This window comes from Ambystoma mexicanum, chromosome 4q (genome assembly GCF_040938575.1).
Source record: "Ambystoma mexicanum isolate Mex_15411 chromosome 4q, UKY_AmexF1_1, whole genome shotgun sequence".
NCBI lineage: Eukaryota > Metazoa > Chordata > Amphibia > Caudata > Ambystomatidae > Ambystoma > Ambystoma mexicanum.
In genome coordinates, this window is record NC_090928.1 from 226,299,560 (window position 1) to 226,321,268 (window position 21,709).

At 46.1% G+C, this 21,709-nt stretch overlaps 1 protein-coding gene across 6 annotated transcripts in view; it reads right to left on the minus strand.

Moving 5' to 3' along the window:
• Window positions 1-21,709, minus strand: part of CDK19 (cyclin dependent kinase 19) — a 1,825,462-nt gene that overhangs the window by 53,707 nt on the left and 1,750,046 nt on the right. For 4 of the 6 annotated variants that reach the window (XM_069607765.1, XM_069607764.1, XM_069607769.1 and 1 more), the window contains one exon: window positions 16,531-16,593. The exons of the other annotated variants lie outside the window; for them this stretch is intronic. In XM_069607765.1, the coding sequence (XP_069463866.1) occupies window positions 16,531-16,593 (63 nt within the window). The remainder of the gene's footprint in view (window positions 1-16,530; window positions 16,594-21,709) is intronic. 6 annotated transcript variants of the gene reach the window in all.

The window sequence follows — 21,709 nt, forward strand, 5'->3', positions numbered from 1 at the left end:
ATAGCGTAATTAGAGGCTTCCGTTTCCACTAAAAAGTGTCGACTTGTATCGGGTTGAGCCAAAACGGGAGCTTGTGTGAACTCAGTCTTTAAACGCTGGAATGCAGTTTCTTGTAATGTTGACCAGACAAATGGGGTGTCCTTCTTTAGCAGAGCCACTATGGGTTTACAATCTCGGAAAAGGTGGCTATGAACTTCCGGTAGAAATTGGCTAGTCCTAGGAAGGATTGGATTTGTTTCAGGGACGTGGGAGTAGGCCAGGCGAGAATGGCCTTTACCTTTGAAGGGTCCATGCCAATCCCCTCTGGACTAAGGATAAATCCCAGATAGTGCACAGAGGTAACGTGAAACAAACATTTTTCAGGCTTGGCTAGGAGGTGATGTTCCCGGAGTCTTTGTAGAACTGCCTTAACATGTCCTTCATGCTTCAGAGGGTCCTTGGAAAAAATCAACATGTCGTCCAGATAGATAATGACGAAGAGAAACAACATATCAGAGAATACCCTATCCATAAAACGTTGGAATACTGCTGGGGCATTGGCTAGCCAAAGGGCATGACCAGGTACTCGTAGTGGCCAAAGGGTGTTCTAAAGGCTGTCTTCCACTCGTCTCCTTACCGGATACGGATCAAATGGTAGGCACCCCTGAGATCCAATTTGGTGAATATTACGGCTCCTCTCACAGCTTCCAGGATATCCGAGATCAGGGGCAGTGGGTACCGATCCTTGAGGGTGCATTGATTTAAGCCTCTATAGTCGAGGCAAGGTCTGGGTTCCTTGGTATCCTTCTTGGGAACGAAGAACAATGAAGCACCCGCTGGAGATTTTGAGGGTCTTATGGTGCCGTTTTCAAGATTAGTATCTAGGTATTCCTGAAGGGTCTTTTTCTCGGGTTCGGAAAGAATTAACATTCTGCCGAAAGGAATTACAGCTGAGGGATCCGTATCTATGGCACAGTCTTCGGGCCTGTGAGGGGGTAAGGCCTGGACTATGGCAGTAGAAAATCTATCAGCATATCCCTGATAGGCCTCTGGAACTTGTATGATATTGGAAACCATGAGTGGTGTTTCTTGGTCTCTCGGTGGTTCTTTAGGAGCTACTGAGGAGGGATCCAGGGATAGACAGTGGGACATACAGAACTCTGAGCTCAGGAATAATGATCCTGCTGTCCAATTGATATACGGATTGTGCTTTTGTAACCAGGGCATACCCTAAACCATGGGGTAATGGGCTGACTTAATGATGTCGAATGTAATCCGCTCTTGATGATGGTTTATGGAAAGTTGGATCTCTTTAGTCTGCAGGCTTATGGGTCCTGAAGAGAGGGGTCTTCCGTCAATTGCTTCCACCAGCTGCATGGTGTTTCGTGTCTCGTACGGAATATGATGACTAACAACCCAGTCTTGATCAATGAAATTTCCCATAGCTCCGCAGTCCACCAAGGCCAGAATGGGATAGGTCTTGTCTTTGGAAGGCGACAGGAAGGCCTGTAGAATCACCAAACTGTTTTGTCCAGGAGAGTTCAAGGATGGAATTGATGTGGAGCAAACATCTCTCTCCCGAATCTCTGCTCCATTTAAGATCGGGAGCTGGCGTTTCCCGAACGCCGAGGAGGTGCCAGAGGACATTCCCTGACCAAATGTTTGTCTGAAGCACAATACATACACAGACCCGTATGGATCCTTCTCAATCTTTCTTGAGGGGATATGGGTCCACGAAAGGTTCCAATCTGCATGGTTCCAGGTTCTGGGGCTGGACTTGGGTTTGCGTCCGTTCTGGCTGTGCTCTCAAAGGACGTCTTGGATGGGTTCCCCTTGGATTTCTTCCTTTCAGCCTTCCTTTCCTGGATGCGAAAGTCTATTTGCAAGGCCAGGTCCATTAGTGCTTGGAATTAATTTGGTCTGGCCACCCTGGCCAGTTCATCCTTGATCTCATCATTTAGGCCTCTCCTGAACAGGGTAAAACGAGCCTCAGAGGACCAGTCTGCTTCCTTAGCAAATTGTTTAAATCTGGTCACATAAGTGAGCATATCTTGGGAGCCCTGTTGAAAGTCCAGCAAGCGTTCTTGGGCAGTATAGACCTGCTCTGGATGGTCAGACATGCCTTTAAGAGCCTGTATGAACCCATCGTATTTGTCTAGGAGGGCATCGCCGGAGTTAACAAGGGGTGTTGCCCAGGTTAAGGCGTTGCCGGAAAGGTGGGATATGATGAAACCCACCTTAGCCCTAGGAGTCGAGAAATAATAGGGCTTAAAGGTAAAGTGGACCAGGCATAAATCCAGGAATGCGTAAAGTGTTTTTGCCAAACCATCATACTTGTCAACAATACCGCCCAACAGGGCACCCTCCTTTGTAGCAGAATCCCGGGATAAGACCAATTGTTTGGGCGCAGCGTTTTCCGCCTTAAGATTTTGAACCTCGGTTGATAATTCTTGCATGCGTTGCATTAAGTCCTGCACGGCGGCTTCCATCTTGTTTTTAGGTTCGATCGGGTGGCGTCTCAAACTGTCAAGGAGTTCCCCCCTTCTCACCTGGGTCCGGTGTTTGCCGGTGTCTTCGATCGCTGCCTTCTTGCGAACGCTCCTGGTCTTTAACAGCGCTGCTCGAGTCTCGTCTGGTTCCAGGTTGCGTTTAGTCCTGGGATCGCGGAGTCCAGGAATCTGGGAGACTGGAAATGCTAGAAATGCTCGGAACCAGGAAGGGGAAAGGGACAGGAGTGGGTTATAGCACTGGGACAAAGGAAACAATACCGCGAGCTACGAATACACGTCTGGGCTACTCTGCATTAGCATTGAGACGCGCAGAGACGCGGAATCCGTGGTCTATAAATAGATCATGCCGCGTTCAGCGCATGGAGCGAGCAAGGGCTTCAGCTCTGGACGGCCATGTTGGAAGTAGTACGGAATGTAAGCCCCGTTGAGACAAGGACCAGGAGGTCCAAAAGGGGCGTGATCTGAAGTTCATGACATTTAGGTTTAGATAGACGTTTTTCCAAAGCCCTTGAAGTTCAATAAACACCCTTGAACTGTGATCACCTGTGTCTGTCTTCCTTGTTGATACCATGTCTTCCTTACATATGGTGTCAGGTGTGGGATGTGACTCAATTGATACTAATTGGGGAACCCTGAAATTTCAGAAGCTTAATCATCGAGCCTCTAATCCCTTGGCTTCCACTAGGGAGTTGATTGGCTTTGATATATGTAGTAGTAGGGAAGCTATTATTTTCCTTGGGAAGAGAGGGATGATCCCCAAAGACCTAGTACTAATTCCTCATCCTGGGTATTACGTCAGGTAAGCCCCAAAATCTGGTTTAGCAAGAAAATATGGTATAGACATTTTGGCTGGCGTCATAGGTCCAGATTTCAGAGGAGATGTTAAGGTTCTGATACAAAACCATGGGGAGAATCCTTTTGAGATACGACCTGGAGATAACATTTCACAGGGAATTCTTAAAAAAGCCCCATTTCCACACATTGAGGAAGAAAATGTAGTGGAAGAAACTAAGAGGTGAGAGGGGCTTTGGAGAGGCAGACGAAGAAACCCCCTCCGCCCCACTAGAAACAACAAAGCAACCTTCCTCCCCGATTGGCTTTTGCGCACAGAAATGATCCCATAACGGCTGAAGGCTTTGAACAGGCCATGTCTAAAAATGATGGGCTGGAGAAAGGAATTCCTTTTTTTCCCTTAAAACAAGGCTTGCTTTATAGGAGAAACACCACCAGGCACAGAATAGTTACAACCCACCTAGTAATACCCAAATCCCATAAGAGAATTGTATTGGAGATCGCACAGTCTCATTTAACAGGTGGTCATCTGGGACAGGTTAAAACTCAGGACCACATTAGCGGGAAGTTCTATTCATCAGGTATTCATGCAGACCAAAATATCTTTGTCCAATAATGCAAGATATGCCAAAAGACCAGTACCCATATCCCCCTACCAGCCCCACTGAACCCACTGCCTATAAAAGAAATTCCCTTTTCTCGAATAGGTATGGACATCATAGGGACCCTAGAACTGCTGAAGTTAGCCTGGGTAACATGTACATGTTAGTGATTATGGACTACGCCACTTGATACCCTGAAGCTATCCCCATGAGAAATAGCACTACTCAACAAATCCTAAAACATCTAGCTCCTTTTTTCTCATGTGCAGGCTTCCCTAAGGAAATTCTCACAGATCAGGGGACTAACTTCACAAGGAGGGTGATGGGAGAGATAAAGGAGTTATTACATATAACCACTCTATGTACCTCTGTTTACCATCCTCAAACTGATGGGTTAGTGGAGGGATTTAATGCAACCCTAAAAACCATACTGAGGAAATTAGTTGACAAAGATGAAAAGGATTGGGACCACATGATACCATGGGCCCTGTTTGCAGTTAGGAAGACTCCCCAAGCAGCTACCGGTTCTCTCCTTTTGAATTACTCTACCGCAGGGAACCTCAAGACGTTCTCGACATGCTCAGAGAGACGTGGTAGGAAAGAGAATAAACAACAATACTGCTATCTCAGACCACCACACGATTGCGAGAGCATATGATCGTAGTAAGAACCTTGGTACAGATACACATGGAGAACGTCCAAGCCCAGCAAAAACAGGCTTATGATAAAAGGGTGAATCTATGCTCTTTCTCAATAGGCCAGAAGGTGCTAATTCTCTTGCCCACATCTGAGAATAAGCTTATCTTCAAATGGCAAGTGGCGAGTGGGCCAACCAGATAAACAGAAAACACACCTTTACCATGTTAACGTCTTTAAGGCGTGGAAGGAAAACCTAGTAGACACCACATCCTCTATACTATCTTGTTTAGTACCCAAGGAAACAGAGTGTAGATCATATCCCTCCAGAGTTGTTGGATGAGAAAAAGAAAAGATCTAGCCGACCTTATTAACTCTTTTCCGGATGTCTTCAGTGAGAAGCCTGGTAGAGTACAGGGCACATATCATATCAACACCCTAAGGGAAGGGTAGCCCATCTTAAGCCTTTATGACTCCCATAAACCCGGAAAAAGATAGCAATCAAATAGGTCGAAACGATGTTGCAAGCTATTATTATCGAACTCTCTTCTAGTCCCTGGTCATCCCCTATCATTCTAGTAACAAAACCGGACCAATCTTGGTGGTTTTGTATTGATTTCAGACAGGTGAATGCAATCTTGGCCTTTGACGCCTATCCTATGCCTCAAATCGACGATCTGATTGAGAAGCTAGATAACGTGGTATGGTTATCCACCTTAGACTTGACAAAAGGCTATTGGCAAGTGCTGGTGTATGGGCCTGAAAGAGAAAAAAATTACTTTTCAAACCCTATTGGGTTATTCTAGTTTAAGTCCTCCCCTTTGGACTACATGGAGCTCCAGCTACTTTCCAAAGGCTTGTGGATAACTTACTCCAACCACATTCCCACTTTTGCGGAGCATATATTGACGACATTGTTGTCTATAGTCAAACCTGGGAAGACCAGCTATCCCATCTCTGTACCGTCATGAGAACTCTCGGGCAAGCTGGGCTAACCCGAAGAAGTGTCGATTGGCCAGATCGGTGGTAAAATACCTGGGATTATTTGTGCGAAACGGTAGTGTGCAACCTCAGTGTGAGAAAGTAAGGGCAGTACTGGATGCTCCCACACCTAAAACTAAGAGAGACCTTAGAGCGTTTTAGGACTCATAGGGTAATACCGCAGGTTTATCCCGAGGTTTTCAAATGCTGAGCCAAAATAGATACACTGGACAGAAGAAGAGATCTGTTATGTCAACCTCAAACAAACTCTATGCCAAACCCCTATCCTCAAAGTAGCAGACTTCTCAAAGGAGTATATTCTGCAAACAAATGCCTCCTTGACTGGGTTAGGAGCAGTACTGTCACAAACAGACGAGGGCATGGAACATCCCACCTTGTTTGCCAGCAGTAAACAATTCCCCAGGGAGAAGAACTACTCAGTAATTGAATTAGACGCTTGTGTCATTAAGTGGACCATAATCCATCTAAGATATAATCTGCTGGATAGGAAGTTTAAACTAGTGACTGACCATTCACCTTAAGTCTGGTTAAGCCAGAGAAAGTAATCAAACCCAAGAGTAATGTGATGGTTCTTATACCTTCAACCCTACTGCTTCTGTAAGGAACTCATGGAGGCAACACTAAAGACAGACACAAGTGATCACAGTTCAAAGGTGTTTATTATAAACTGTATGCAAGTTGGAAAAATGCCTAATCTAAACCTAAATCTAATATGGGAGCAAGCGTAGACCATCAAATGAAAATAAGGCAGGCCTAGTGGCGTTGTGTCAAATAAAAAGGGCCTATACTAAGACACCAATTCCAAATCTTACAACTAATACAAAAAAGGTGTGGGATAGTTTTTAAGAAAAGAAAGAAGTGTTCACAAATAATATGTCAGGATGCAGTTGCTTGGGTCTCCCTTCCCCACGTTTTGAGCACGGGGTAAGGTGGGATCTTGGCGCACAGCACACACTCGAGATTTCCCAGCACGAGTCAACAGTTCTGTTCCAGGTTATCAGGAGCCTCGATGGCTAAGTCTCTTTTCTCTTGAAAGTCTCTTGTCTTCGAAGGCCTAACATATTCAAATAGTAAAACAAAAATTCCTTCACAAAATAAAAGTTCATTTCTTGACTTTTCTTAGGGTGAGTATTCTTCATCCCTGGGTCGCCCTCTTCCGGGTGCTGACTCCTGTTCTTCATGGTTTCCGGATTCTCGAGGACCCAATAGGTTTACTTAAACAACTAACAAACACAAAGTTCTACTCTGCATAGTTCTCGGGTGATGGCTTCACCTCTGGGTCCCCCTCTTCCGGGCAACGACCACTCACATATAGTATTCCACAAATTAAATAACTGTTCATCTTCTCAATGAACTTTGGGTGATATCTTCACCCCTGAATCTCCCTTGTTCGGGTTCGGACCCTTCTCAAATCTCAATGTCTTTTTAAACAGTCCGGTGGACTTTCCTCAGCCGGGGTTCACCTTTGTCAACACAGTGTTTCTTGGGACTTTAGACTTTGCCCCCTCCTCATCAGCATCCCTCTTCCGGGTAAACTCTTGCCAACTTCACATTCACATTTGTTTTTAATGTTTGCAGGATTCACTTCCCTTGCTTTCAATGTTCTTAGGTCAAAGGCTTTCAACTGTACGGGCATTTTGCTTGACCTCCTGTATGACCACTTTGACCTATCTTGGCGGCACTCCTACGGCCTTCTGGTATTTGTAGTTTCACTCAGACGGGGATCGACCAAAGTCTCTCGGAGCAACACCCATGTGGTGCCGGTCCCCTTCTGCAGCTGGTCTCCCCTTTACAATTTTACAGTTCTTTGAACTTCTCTTACTTTGCAACTTATATTCATCACAGCCCGGTTCTTATCGGTTCGCCTTCGACTCACCGGCTGTGATGAACCGCTTGGCTGTCCTCTTAACTGGAGTCAAGGCTGGTACCATGGAAGTAGGAGTCTCCCTCTCTCTGGCGTATCAGCGTCAACATGCTCTGTGTACCATTGACATCTCTGCAGGACCCTTGGGCTATTGTCCTCTGTCTTACGATTCCTCCTCTGGAGATTTCATGGGGTTTTCTCGAGAAGGGCAAGGTTGCGTCTCTCCTCATCGGCCTCTCGATCTTTGCTGCCTTTCTCCTTCTCTTGAACTGCCGGGTCTGGATAGCTGTCTCATCGTGCGGTGTACCTTACTCGTACGGTGCTCTCCTGCTTCACCCTTTATCCCTTTGGGGAAAGGAAAGGGCCGTCGGGTGTGTGCGATTTAGGTCAATTGCCTGACTCTGCCTGACCCTTGCATCGGGACATGTCAGGTAAACAGATTTAACATTAGTCCTTTGTCTGTTACAGTGTAAGAAAGTGTTCAGGTTGGAAAAGGAGAAAGGTAGAGTTTCTAAATGTTCTGCTTGGTTGGATGGGGAAAAAGTGTCATAAAGAATTAAAGCTTTTATACCAGGGGGTTTGATAAATTTAGAAGGGTGAGACTGGGTGCATAACAGGGAAACAGGGATACATTTTTTTTGGATGCAACCGGTTTTGGTTATGCACGGAGGGGTTGTTGGATCTGGCCGGGGGGGGGGGGATAGTTTTAATGGGAGGAAGCGAGGTAGATGTATTATAACCCATAAAGATTTTAGAGATCTCGTCCTCCTCTCTTTCTTCCTCTCTGATGTCATACTGCGTCTCACCTGGGGCGTTCTCCTAAGTATAACCCCGGGCTCCACTACCTAGGTGATCCTCCCTCGCTTGTCCACCCCCAGGGTTGGCATGTGAGAGCGCCAACCCTTCCCTGGCCACCTGAATAAGGGATTCACAAGGTCCACTGTGGAGAATACCATCAGGTTTCTCATACATCAGAGTGGAACACCAGAAAGGGAAGAACAGGAGAATGTAGATTTACTTTCCCGGTTTCCATGTGAAGCAGAATCTGTCACATCTCATGGAGGAAGGGTATGTGAGAAACCAGAAGATGTCTCACTTACCAGTCCTCCGGGATCGGTCATTCAGGTGGCCGGGGCACGGCCATCGCTATTGGATACAGACCCTAGGGGTGGACCAGTGCGGAAGGATCACCTGGATGGGTGATCTTTGGGGAGTGGGTGTGGGACACCTAATGGTGAGACGCAGTCTGCCCCCCTTTAACACCGTTACTCTCTCTTTCCCGATCAAGTGCATGAGTTTTGTAACCCCCCCGCCCAACCTCCTTCCCTGCACGAACACAAACATTTCCTTTCCACACTGGGAAAGGACAGACTCGAACATATCCCGGTGCCATGGTCAGGCAGTCAGGCAATTGCCTGGAACCACTCACGCCTGAAACCCTTTTGCCTTCTTCACCTGGATAAAAGGTAGAGCACAGGAACACACTTAGAGCAAGGCAAGGAACGGGATGGAGCACACGAAGGAGTAGTCTATTCCAGACTGCAGTTGAATCGAGGAAGCCAGATGGAAAGTGATGGAACTAAACCAAATAGGGTGATGCCCTTGGGCCGTTTGACAAGTAATCGCTGGGCTGTTGAAAACTGGGAAGTAGCACATGTGAGGCAGAGGAGTGAGGCCAGAGAATCCAGTAATGCGTGTACTAGATATCCAGGGCCCTCCTTCCTTACTAGTCGAGTCAGGGGGAGAAGTGCAGACGCCGTGGTATCGCCCTTGACTCCATGATCAAAGCCGTGAGCCGAACCTTGTCTACAGTCGATGAGTTGAAGGCAACTGTGTGAAACCGGGCTGCATATGAACAAAGGTTACAGGCAGCAACAAAGTGTCCTGTGAAGTTGAATGGAAAAGGCATTTGATGAAAGACGCAAATGAAAAGGAAAGCTGATAATTGTTTTCTGAACTTTGAGACGTGAATGCATGATACTAAGTTAGTAGAGTGGTCCGGCACCACCTAATGGTGGGAGGTGGTATGCCCCCCTTTAACACCTTTACTCCCTCTTTCCCGATCAAGTACATGAGTTTTATAACCGACCCCCTTCCCAGCGCAAACACAAACATTTCCTTTCCACACTGGGAAAGGACAGACTCGAACATGTCCTGGTGCCATGGTCAGGCAGTCAGGCAATTGCCTGGAACCACTCACGCCAGAAACCTTTTTGCCTGCCTCACCTGGATAAAAGTTAGAGCATAGGAACACACTTGGAGCAAGGCAAGGAACAGGACAGAGCACACGAAGGAGCAGTCTATTCCAGACCGCAGTAGAATCAAGGAAGCCAGATGGAAAGTGACAGAACGAAACCAAATAGGGTGATGCCCTTGGGCCGTTTGACAAGTAATCGCTGGGCTGTTGAAAACTGGGAAGTAGCACCTGTGAGGCAGAGGAGTGAGGCCAGAGAATCCACCACTGTAGATGAGCAGGTGACGGCACAACCATGAACATCCCTGAGAGGGTGATCCCTAAATGGCCATTCACCTGCCTGTCCAAATGTAGGCAACTGTTCCATGTATCAAACGCACCAACAGCCATGGAGAGCCACAACCCATCACTCAACAATATAGTACGTAAGCAGGCAGATATGACGGAAGCCCCATCCTGAAGTAAGGGATGCACCACTGTGGCAAAGAGACACAGGGGGTGGTGCATGCAATAAGGTCACCATAAAGGAAATGGGGAACATTGCAGATAACACACGGTGCACATGAAGACACCACAATCAAAGGACAAATGGAAACATGAATGTACTTGGTCAGCATGAGTGTCACACACACATCCATAGTCTTTGATACACTGCTGCATGTACATTGACACCAAGTGCATGCAAAAGTAACCTGCCACATAAGACCTTACTCATTTACACAGGCTGCATGTATAGGTTATACCATGCATGTCCCTAAAGATGCTGAATGTGTACAGATATTGCAATGAGATAGCATGTAGCTGTTGTACATATACATGATAATAGTGCTTAGGGAATGGTGTGTATCCCTTGCACATCCACTGAACCAACCTAGGCCTAATGTACACTTCTTTTCCCCTGCAGGTGATTCCAGATATCTGCAGTACACCTGGCTCATGACCCCTGTCCGTAATCCCTACAATTCGAGCTGGCATATAACATTGCCCGTAGGCGTACACACATTTGTCTTGAAATGGCATTTGGTTTGCTGAAGGCATGTTTCAGGTTCCTAGACCGTACAGGAGGGGCACTCTTGTATGTGCCTGAGAAAGTGTGGAAAATTGTACTCACCTGTGCCATGCTGCACAACACCTGCTGCCGCAGGCATGTGCCACTACCCCCGGATGCTGATGGAGAAACACCTGGGGATGGGAGTGACGATGTATATACGCCTACAGCCGAGGCCAATGCACACAGGGATGGGGTGATGGAGGGGCGGTTGGCCAGACATGCAGTGATTGACAATTATTTCTGAACTGGTCGATGGGTACATGTCACAAACATCCCTTGTCAAATAAAGAGCACTATGACATGAATGTCCTAGCCTTCTATGCAATATGAACAGGATTTATTTTGCATGGAACAAACCCTCCTCCTCCCCTCCAACACCCCAACGCACATTCCCTCCAACACCCCAAAACCAAGCATGTGGGTATATGTGCCCGGGTCTCAGCCCAACTGTGCTCTGTCCATCTTTGAAGGACGTTGACACTTCCCACGTCCGGTTCCCTCTGGTGAGCACCGTTGGGGATGGCGCAAGGAACGTCGCCTGGGCGAACCCTGCAGGGATCTCTCTGTGGGTGTCATGGAGGTTGATGGTATTGATGCCGCCAACTGCATTGGCCTCCCGCATCTGCTCTGCATGAGCAGATTGGACCTCACAGAGTTCAAGGACTCTCTGACCAAATCCAGTGACGGCCGCAGTACACCCCTCAATGGCCTCAATTCTCCTCTGACGTTCCTCGATGAGGTCCAGCCGTTCCATTACTGCAGCTCCCATGACTATGAGTCTGTCACGTGTGGTGTTCATCCGCCTGCCAGGTCTACGGGGGGTGGTAGGGGAGCTGTCGTTGGACATGGCGGCCTGTCTGGTGGGACTACAGCAGGTGGAGGGGCTGCCTTCATGTGAGCCATATGAGGGGGTGTCCACATCGGGCAATGGGTGTGTGGGCACGACGTCCGCGTCTGGGACATGGGGAGTGTGGATTTCTACTGGTACTTGCTCTGGGGTCCCTTGGGGTGTGGCCATTTCCTGATTGGCACCCTGGATGGGTGAGAATACCGGTGCACCATGCTGTTCATCACTGGATGTGTGGCCGTCCTCTGTGTTAGTTCCACTGGTGGCTACCTCCACATCCTGCAACCCCCCCTGGTGGCTTGGATTATTTGAGCCGGTGACACCCTGGTGGCTTGGGGCCGTTGAGCCATTGTGACTGGGCTGCGGTGGGGTGAGCTGGGGTGTGTCCTACGCCTTGATTTCTCTGGCCAGTCCCTTCTCGGGGTCGTGGTGCTGGTGGAGGCGTGTGTCTGGATGGGCCTGCTTCCTCTTCTTCAACGTTGTCCTCCAATGATCGCTGCGTGCCTGTAGGGTACATAGGGTCTGGTATGAGGAGAGGGCAATTTACATTTGTATCATGTATTTCATGCTTTACAGGGGGCGAGGGCAGATTTTGTATCATGCTTGGCCATTACATGTTTGTTATTCACTATGTTGGGATTGCTGGAACGTGCTACAGGGGGGGGACACAACTCAGACATATTGGTGTGGCATCTTCAGATGTCTTATGTGAATGCACAGCTCCCATGGCGCTGTAAGTGAGGGGGGACTTTGATACACACGCACATATCACCTTGCTGTGGCAAGGCCATGGATCTGTTTTCCTTGGTGCTTACATTAATACATTGGAGGTAATTCAGGCTACTCTGGATACCTGGGGGTGCTAGGGTACGGTGGTACAAGGGCCCACTCATGGGTGGCTGCGGGGTATCACACGCAATGCATACCCACACTGGGTATGGAGGGGTGGGCCAGACACAAAAATGCATTTTGAATGGGGGCGTGGGGGAGGGGGGGTGGTTTCTCACCTGCACCTTCTGGGTGCCAGTGCCTGCCTCCGCTCCTCAGACTCCCTCAATTGTACCCATGTCAATTAGGGTGGTGATCTGCTCCTCCCATGGTGCAAGCTACGGTGGTGGTGGTGCGGTCCTCCTCCAATCCCCAACTCCTGTGCTGGGCCAGGAGCCCACGGACACGGACCCACAAGTCATTGAACCGCTTCCGGCAGTGGTCGTAGCTTGCTCTCATCCTTAGAATTAGGCTTAGATAGGCATTCAACCCATTGAAGTTCAATAAACACCCTTGAACTGTAATCACTTGTGTCTGTCTTCACTGTTTGATACCATGCCTTCCTTACAGAAGGCATCAGGGGTTCATGCCATGACATCACAGCCTTCATTGTGCTCAATGAGCACAGCAAAATCAGGTCTATGGAGCAGAAATAAAGCCTCTTCAGTCTTTCCTCTCCCTGCCTTTGTCAGGATAGGCAGCATCAGAATGCTGACTAAAGCCTCACCCTGATTCCGGAGCAGGATAAAGGGGGTAAAAGAAAGCCAATGACATATTTTAGTGGCAATTCTGGCAGCATATTTTGTGCACAGAGACAGTTAAAACATTTTAAAGTGGCAATGGCATATCCACTGGCTGCAACAGAAACTGCAAGGCCAACCCGGCATCATGTGACCATCCATGTTGCTCCCCTGACCTACCACTTATCTGCTACCCCTACACTTGCAAATAGCACCACAGCCGGGTCATTTAATAGTAGCTCCCGCCCTAAGATTAGAACACCTGCAGCTTTGACCTTGACTAACCTAACCAGCACCCATTGGGCTGTAATAATGGCTACAACCACTGCCAATGGCACTCTAACCAACCCCCACCTTAAGCCCTTCTCTCCAGATGCACCCAACCCTTTGCCAGACTCAACCAATCGCATCACAACAGATGCCGCAAATAGTCCTATGGCCAAGGAAACTAGTCCTCCAAGCCCAACACATCCACACCTGTAGCTCTCAATGGAGCTTTCATCAATGGAAAGGCCCCTGTTGGCTCATGCCCATGACATCTCTGACCTTATCATCTCCAACAACCTTGACATTCTGGCCATCACAGAAACCTGGTTATACCCTGCAGTTGGCCCCTCGCTCTCCTTAACCATCCCAGACAACTACACCATCTTCAGGAAAGACAGACCGACAGCTAAAGGGGGGAAGAGTAGACTTCATCACAAAAAAAAGGCTAACCATTAGACAAATAAGCAACCCAACATTCCAGGCTGGAGACCCTCTGTCAATTAAATTGACCCTCTCCCATACAGCGACCCTCAACCTTCACCTCATCTACAGGCCCCCCGGGGCCAAATCTGTCAATGTCTCACTTCTCCTCTTGCTGGAGGCTAAGTCATCATCGAAGATTGTACTCCTGGGTGACCTGAATCTAGATTTCAACGACTCTACAGACATCCACGCTCTCTCTTTAGCCAACTAAATCATGGCCCTGGGCTTTGCCGAACGTATCTCAGGACCTACTCACAACAAGCTCCGCACCCTAGATTGGCTGGAAGAATGCAACAGCAATATCAAGATCCTCACTGAAGTACCATGCCCTTGTTCTGACCACTACGTGATCTCCTTCTCCATCCCTCTATGCAATCCACTCACGCAGGTGGCACCGCTCTTACCAGCCGCACTCACCAGTAAGGCCCAGAACATCACACCGGACAATATCCTCCCACTCCTAAAGCCTCTCACAGACTTCCAAACATCCACCAAGGACACCAAAGCAATGGTAGACTTATACAACCACTCACTCCTCCAAGCCATTGAAAAAGTGGCCCCACTGAGCCAGCGCAAACCCAAACTCCCTGCTCATATGAACACCTGTTTCACCCTTAAACTCAAAACCATGCGTTCCACCAAACGAGCAGCTGAGGCAATCTGAAATAAGGATCCCTGAGCCACTAACAAAAACCATTTTTCCACCCTATCCAAAATATATAATCAAGCTATAATTCAGGCCAAAAAAGGATCCTACAATGAGCGAATTGACAAAGCCCAGTCAGGCACTCGGGAGCTCTTTGCAATAATGCGCGAACTTTAGACACCAACAATCTCTCCTGACAGCTGCCTCAAAGACAGCCTAATCGTGCTCTAATACCCAGAACGCACTTCTGAACAAAATGTCTTCACTCCAATAAAAAATGACAGCAGAAAGAAACAAACTAGGGGCCAGCGGAACACCTCTAATACAATCCCCAGTGCCACCTGACCATGCCATCCATCTGTTCGAATTCGCCCTAGTATCGGACCTAGAAGTAACTAATATAATTAAAGGCCTAAAACCCTCCAAATATCAAGGCGACATCTGTCCAGCCTCTGTCATCAAAGACTGTGCGGAAGAGCTAACCCCTTTCATTGCCTCACTTATTAACGCCTCATTCACCACTGGCACCATACCGTCTAACCTCAAAGATGCTTGGGCCCTCCCGCTTCTCGAGAAGCTGATGCTCGACCCTAGCATCCCCACCAACAGTCGCCTCATCACAACCATCCCCTTCCTACTGGAAATCTGGGACAGAGCTGCATATTTGCAGATCCAAAAGCACTTGGAAACCCACAATTTTCTCATTTTCACCCAATCTGGCTTGCGTTCAGGTCACAGAAAGGAAACTGCTCGCCTAGACCTAAAAATACAAATGGATTAATGTAAAGACAACAGCAAACTCGCCCTCCTCCTCTTGTTGGACCTCTCGGCCACCATTGACCTTGTGATCACAAAATCCTTTGCCATCACATTGCCTCAGCAGCCCACTTCTCCCCCATGGCAATTACCTGGATCAAATCCTTCCTGGCCAACAGAACAATGAGAGTCTTCTCGCCGTCAGCATCAGCCTCCTGCTCTAGTTTTATGCGGTGTCCCACAAGGTTCCTGCATCTCACCCATCCTATACAACATTTTTACAAAACCCCTCTTCAACCTTCTCAACTCTCTTGGCATCACCTACACTAACTATGCTGACGACACTCAAATCCTTCTACCCATCTCAGGCAACTACGATACCGATTCCAGCTCTCTGAACTCCGTTTACCAAAGAATCCAGAGCTGGATGGCCCTCCACTGTCTCTGTCTTAACGATGATAACACTTAGCTCCTTCTCCTCAGATCACAAAATCTTCTAAACAAACTTGACAGAGCCTACACAACTTTTACCATTGATGGCAACACCATTCCAGTCTCCAAAGAAGTAAACAACTTTGGGGTTTATCTGGAAGCCTCCCTATCGCTCTACAGACAGGTCAACACAATAGCCTCATCCTCAGCCTACACCACCAAACTCATTAATGCTGGTAGACCTTTCCTTTCCACAGACAGCTGCATGACACTAGCAAGAGCCCTCATTGTTTCCAGGTTAGACTATTGTAGTCTCTGCAGCCAGAAGAAGTGCCCATTGGCTCCCCATTAGAGAGATGATCCTTTTCAAAACTCTAACCCTAACTCACAAATGCTTGACACTCACTGCCCACAAACACCTTTCTAATAAATTCAAGAAATCTCAATCCAATAGATTTACCAGGGCCTCCCACTCCCACCTACTAGCCACCCCCAGATTCAAACTGCAAAAAGCAGGGGGCCGTAGCTTCCCTGTGGTGACGGCAAAATACTGGAATGCCTTACCTCCTAATCTTAGATCAGAAACCTCTTTTTGGTCCTTCTGCAAGGTCCTCAAAACATGGCTCTTCACACAAGATGTATAATCATACCCCCAAGACCTTACAGACTGCCTTAAATCTCTAACTTTACTTGGGTACAGCGGGTACCTTTTTGTCTGCAAATTCACTCCAATTGTACTTTGCTCAAAAACATGTGCCTGCAACCGCACTTTTTGTAACCAGCGCCTTGATGCCCACGGGTTTGGTGCGCTATACAAATGTGAAAATAAATAAATGCTGTCAGCATTGTTTGTGTACAGAGAGAATTAAAATGTTTTACAATGACAATACTGGCATAATTTGGGTACATTTTATATTAATAAGCTTTCATACTTCTCCCATCACCATCATAATAGACTTACAATGCTGAGGCTTGCCTGGATAGTAGTGTATTGGGCTCGGCCCAAGATAAACCAGACTGTGGTCTGTGGGACGAAAAGATAAGGGGAAAGGTGACCGGATCAGAGAAGCAGAAATAGGAAACAAGCAGACAAACCACAGGAAACGTAAAAGGTGCTGAGGGAGATGGTTGATGACTGTGGTAGTAGGGGTGAATGGGTAATAATTAACTGTGGCTGAAACACATGTTCATACTGAAAAGAAGGAATACCACCCATCCATGATGCCAAGCAATTTTCTGTTAGGGCACTTCCTAGTACATTGATTGTGTGGTACTAGAACCAACCCTTGTTGTGTGATGGTGTTGATGTGTTTAAGCATGCCTTTTAAGTTTGGATAGTTCTTCTCCAGATACAGTTGTTAATGATTCCTCTCAGTAAAACAGGAGGATAATCTGAGGAAATGAGAGAAGTACCAGAACAAAGACCGGCTGAATGCGGGGAACACAACCGGTAGGAGACGGTAAGAGAGAGGGAATGGAAGGGGTAATTAGCATGAAAAAGTTTACAGTGATAATACTGGAACATTTGGGGGAAGAGGGAATGAAAACAGTAGCAACAATGGAACATTTTTGAGACCGAGAGCATGAAAACATTTTACAGTGGCAACAATGGCTGCATTGCTATGGACATAGTGAGAATGAAAATGTTGGCTGCAAGAAAACATGATACAGGGCAATGCCGGAAAAATATATTGGCACAGGCAGCATGTCACATCTTCTTGCAGTAGCAATACTTGCATTAATAGGCACAGCCAACATATGAGTGAGCTCTTACAGTAGCAATACCATAGCCAGCATGAAAACATCTTCTTAGAATGGCAACAGTGGCATCATTAGGTACAGCCAATATGTTAATGTTCATACAGTAGCAATTCTTGCTTATTCTAGCACAGCAAGCAGGACAATGCCTTATTATAGTTGCAATAGGAGCATTATTATGCCCAATCAACATATGTATGTGTTCTTACAGTGGAAAAACCGGAATACGCTGGGACAGCCAATACGGCAATGTTGTCTTACAGTGGCAATACAGACATTATTTGGCATTGGCAACATGAATGTGTGCATACAGTTGCAATACTGGCATATATTGTGGGTACAGGAATCATGTACGCGTGCTTGGTAGTGCTAGCATACATTGTGGACACAGGGCTTATGTAGTTTATTTTACTGTGACACTTTTTGCAAATACTTTGGGCACAGACATCATGCATATGTGCTGAAAAATGCACATTTGTACTGTTGGTAACCTGACATCTATTTGGTTTTGTCATGTGGTATCATACAGAACACATTTTACTTTGCATGTTTTTTTATCCAGTTTGTAACAAAAGGTGTACTTTAGATGCACAATTTCAGCGCAATATTTTCTCCAGAGGGAATTCCCAAAGTCCCCCACTTATTTATTTATATGCATTTTTATAAAGCACCACTTACCCACGGTCCTCAGAGTGCTATAAGACAGACAGACGGAGAGAAAGAAAGAAGAAGCGACCACATAACATACTATTTTATCAAATAGAAAGGTTTTTAGATCTTTTCTTAATCTCAAAGCGCAAGACAGGTCCCGCAGATCAATCGGTAGACCATTGCAGGCTGTGGGTGCCCAGCTATCAAAACATGTACCCCCACTTTATTCAATTTGAAGCAAGGCTGATCAAGAAGGGTATTGCAATTTGATCGTGAACTTGTTTTGTTCGGTCTCCCTCAACATGATTGTTGGCTTAATACTCATTACTGGGAAATATTTGTGGCCTTCCAGCTAAAAAACGGCACCAGCCACCACTGACCAATATAATTGAGGATCAGAAACATATTGTTGTACAAGTACTCAGTGCTATACACCAGAGCATGATTCATAACAAAAAGCATACCTCAGCTATCAATGACAGTGCTGCACAGCAGACTATGATATTATAGGATATGATAGGTTATTTATAACGCGCTTAATACCCATAGGTTTCTAAGCGCGGACTCGGGGATCGAACCTGTGTTGCTCCATGTCGTCTTGCTTCCAAGGCTAGTATGTTGCTGCTGAGCTATCCTCTCAAGACTGGCATTTAGTAATAATCAACTATGTTGTGGATAGTGTTTGCTCACACATCCTTCAGGATGTGTGAGCTACACATAACTGTTGCCAATGCTATCCCCTTCAAATAGATGTAAACTCTGTCAAATGGAATCTGTGGTTCTCGAGTTGCACAAAGACCTGTGCTGATATCTTCACAGGATCATGTCAGAGATAACCTAGAAATAAGTTAGACAACAAGGCAATATTTATTGTTAATCAACTGAATCGCCACGTTGTGTTGTACAGCCAACTGTAACACATAGAAACATGGAAAACATATATTAATTTGTGTGCTACGTTAACAGGAGATACACATGTACTCTGTGCTGTAAAGCCCATAATAAAGTAAAGTGACATCATTAATGGGGAATTAAACTATTCCCTTTTTAGGGTTGGAAATTTGAAAGTGTTCAGCTGCAATACTGTTGCTTATTGTGAAGAATCATGTGGGTCCCTCAATGAAACCCTGCCTAAATTCTCCTCCCAGATGGCCAGGGGAAGGCAGACGCTTCCTGATCCCAACCCTGGGGGTGGTGTACTGTGGGACGATCACCTGTGTGGAGACAGGGCCCAGGGTAGTGAGGATATTCCATGAGATGAGACACAGTATTTTTCCTCTAACAGAGAGGTTCTTACAACTGTGCCAAAAGGGGTTATGGCTTATTGTCATTTTTATGTCTCTCAACCTTCTATTAAATTTAAGGGTGTGAACCCTAACGTTGCAACATCAAAGCACACTATACCAAAAGAAAGACACTTTTTGGTAGTTAAAACAAAATGTCCTCCTCAATTCCAAAGGTGCACCACAAAGTATTGTGGAAATGTTTTCTTCTCTAAACCATTGTCCACTATAAAAAGTAAAACCTGCAGTGCCTCTTTTAAAAATATGTAGGGAATACAATCTACCTTTATAAATAATCAAAAAATAGGAAAAACTAACTGTGATGAAATAAACTACGTGTCCCAGAATCCTATAGGAACTGAGATGAAGAAGAGGGCTGAAGAGGCATGCAGATGTAGTGAGGCAATTAAGCCCAATAGCCATTGCAGGAGTCAGGCAATTGTCAAACTTCTGAGGCATAAAAGGCCCCAGCAGGAAAGGAGAGGAGGAAGGAGCAGGAGCAGGAGTTGGAAGGCCAGTAGCAGCATTAGTAGTAGTAGTAGTAGAAGAGGAGAAGCAAGAGGCTTGCAATTCACAAGGAAGTGGAAGCACAGAAGGGACGGCGGAACATGGAGAAAGCAGATTTCACCTGCAAGTTCTGAGAGGGTCCTGTGTTCTCAAAACCTGCATTGCAGAGGCTGCTTAGAGAAAGACGTGCTGGAAGTAAAGTTTTCCCCATGTGAGCCGAGTCGCTGTGATTGCAGAGCCGTGACCGTGCTGCAACTCAAGGCCAGAGGCAGAAGGCAAGCCGAGGGTTTAACGAGTGGAAGAGACTTCCAATTAAAGTGGCTGGACAGTAGACATCCGTGCTGGAGAAGGGTGTGGGTCTCAAGTGAGTCTGAAGCAGTAGCAGACATCAAGGAAGTCAGTGAAGCGAAGCAACCAGCAACCAGAGTGTCCCTAAAACCAGTGAGTGGAGCACTGCTTTCAGATTCCCTTTACAAGCCCTGCCGGTAACTGTAATCAGCTCCGAAGTGGCTCGCGTATAACTACAAGCGAGTATAAGTTGTTGGTTATTATCCAATTAACTTTTAACAATGGAAATGTAACACAATTGCTTACTCGGAAAACTGCAGTGTTTGCGTGAGAAATAAAAGACCTTTGTCTTTTGTCTTGTTGAACTCATGCGAAGTATTGGAGTGGTCGCATTGCCTTAATTATAAAAGGAACGCATTCTGAATCCATTCCGAAAACCCTAATCAAAGTGGCATGCAAGAGTTACAAAAGTTACAAGTGAGAACTGCATCAAGGGAATGTTCTGTGTGCTCAATTGTGGTTCCTGAGGAAAGTAGAAGTTACCTCTGTGAACTACAGAGGAATATAATTCCATACAATACTTTAAGTGTACAAATCTATCTTAAAGAATGGTTGCATGTGCCTAATTATGTTTTCACTTTTAAGACAGAACCTTGTATTATCCTGAATCGACATTCTTTATGCTAAGTTACTGTACTGAAGAATATAACAAGCAATACCCAAGCCAAGAGGTGAACTCTTTTCATAGTGAAATAAGTATTGTTTAAACCCATCCACCTAATCTGTGAAGTTGTCAACTCTTCAGAGAATTCAGACCCAAGTGTGGCATTGTTACCAGAAGCTGGAAGAGTGGCACTACAGCTCTGGGTAATTACCTGGGCAGAAGAGGTGCGAGAAAGCTGAGCAAGGCGAGTTGTAAAGACATTGCAGAAGTTAATCTCTAATGCTAAAACACTGCTGAAATTGAAAGGAATTGACAGACAGAGGAGGCAAAGAAACTGCCCCCTTTTAGAAAAACATTAAAGGGAAGGGTGCCTTGCCTATCTGAAGAGGTCAAAGTGTCTTGTCAAACACTGCTGATAATTCTGAAGTACAAAACAATGGGAGAACTACTTGAACTGTAGTGGTATACAAAGTTGTCAGTGGATGTCACATTGGGGTGGTTTCTTTTTCAATATTTATTTTAATAATTTCAAATATCTCAACAATACATTACCAAAAGTCCAACAGATTACATTTCTCACCACTCTGTATTACATAGGCGAATAAATGAAAATCAATTCAATGTATGAAGATTCACTATAATATTTCAGATAGCTTAAATCACTCCTTCTATGCATACCTAATCATAATCCCCTTGCACATAAAACCCCACCACTGAACAAACACTAAGACACTCCACAGACTGAACAAAAAAAAGGGTGTGGAGAATCCCAGATCAACACTCATGCTCACTACCAATTCATTAAGACCTATAGATTTAAACAATCCTCAGATACTCATCCACCATACAATTCATTAAATGGTGACCAAAGAGTCAGATATTTATCTTCCTTGCCCTGTCTTTGAAACATCACCCTCTCAAATTCTGACAATAACATTACATCATTAATCCAATTCATCACTCTAGGTTTTTTCCTCGTCTTCCATACC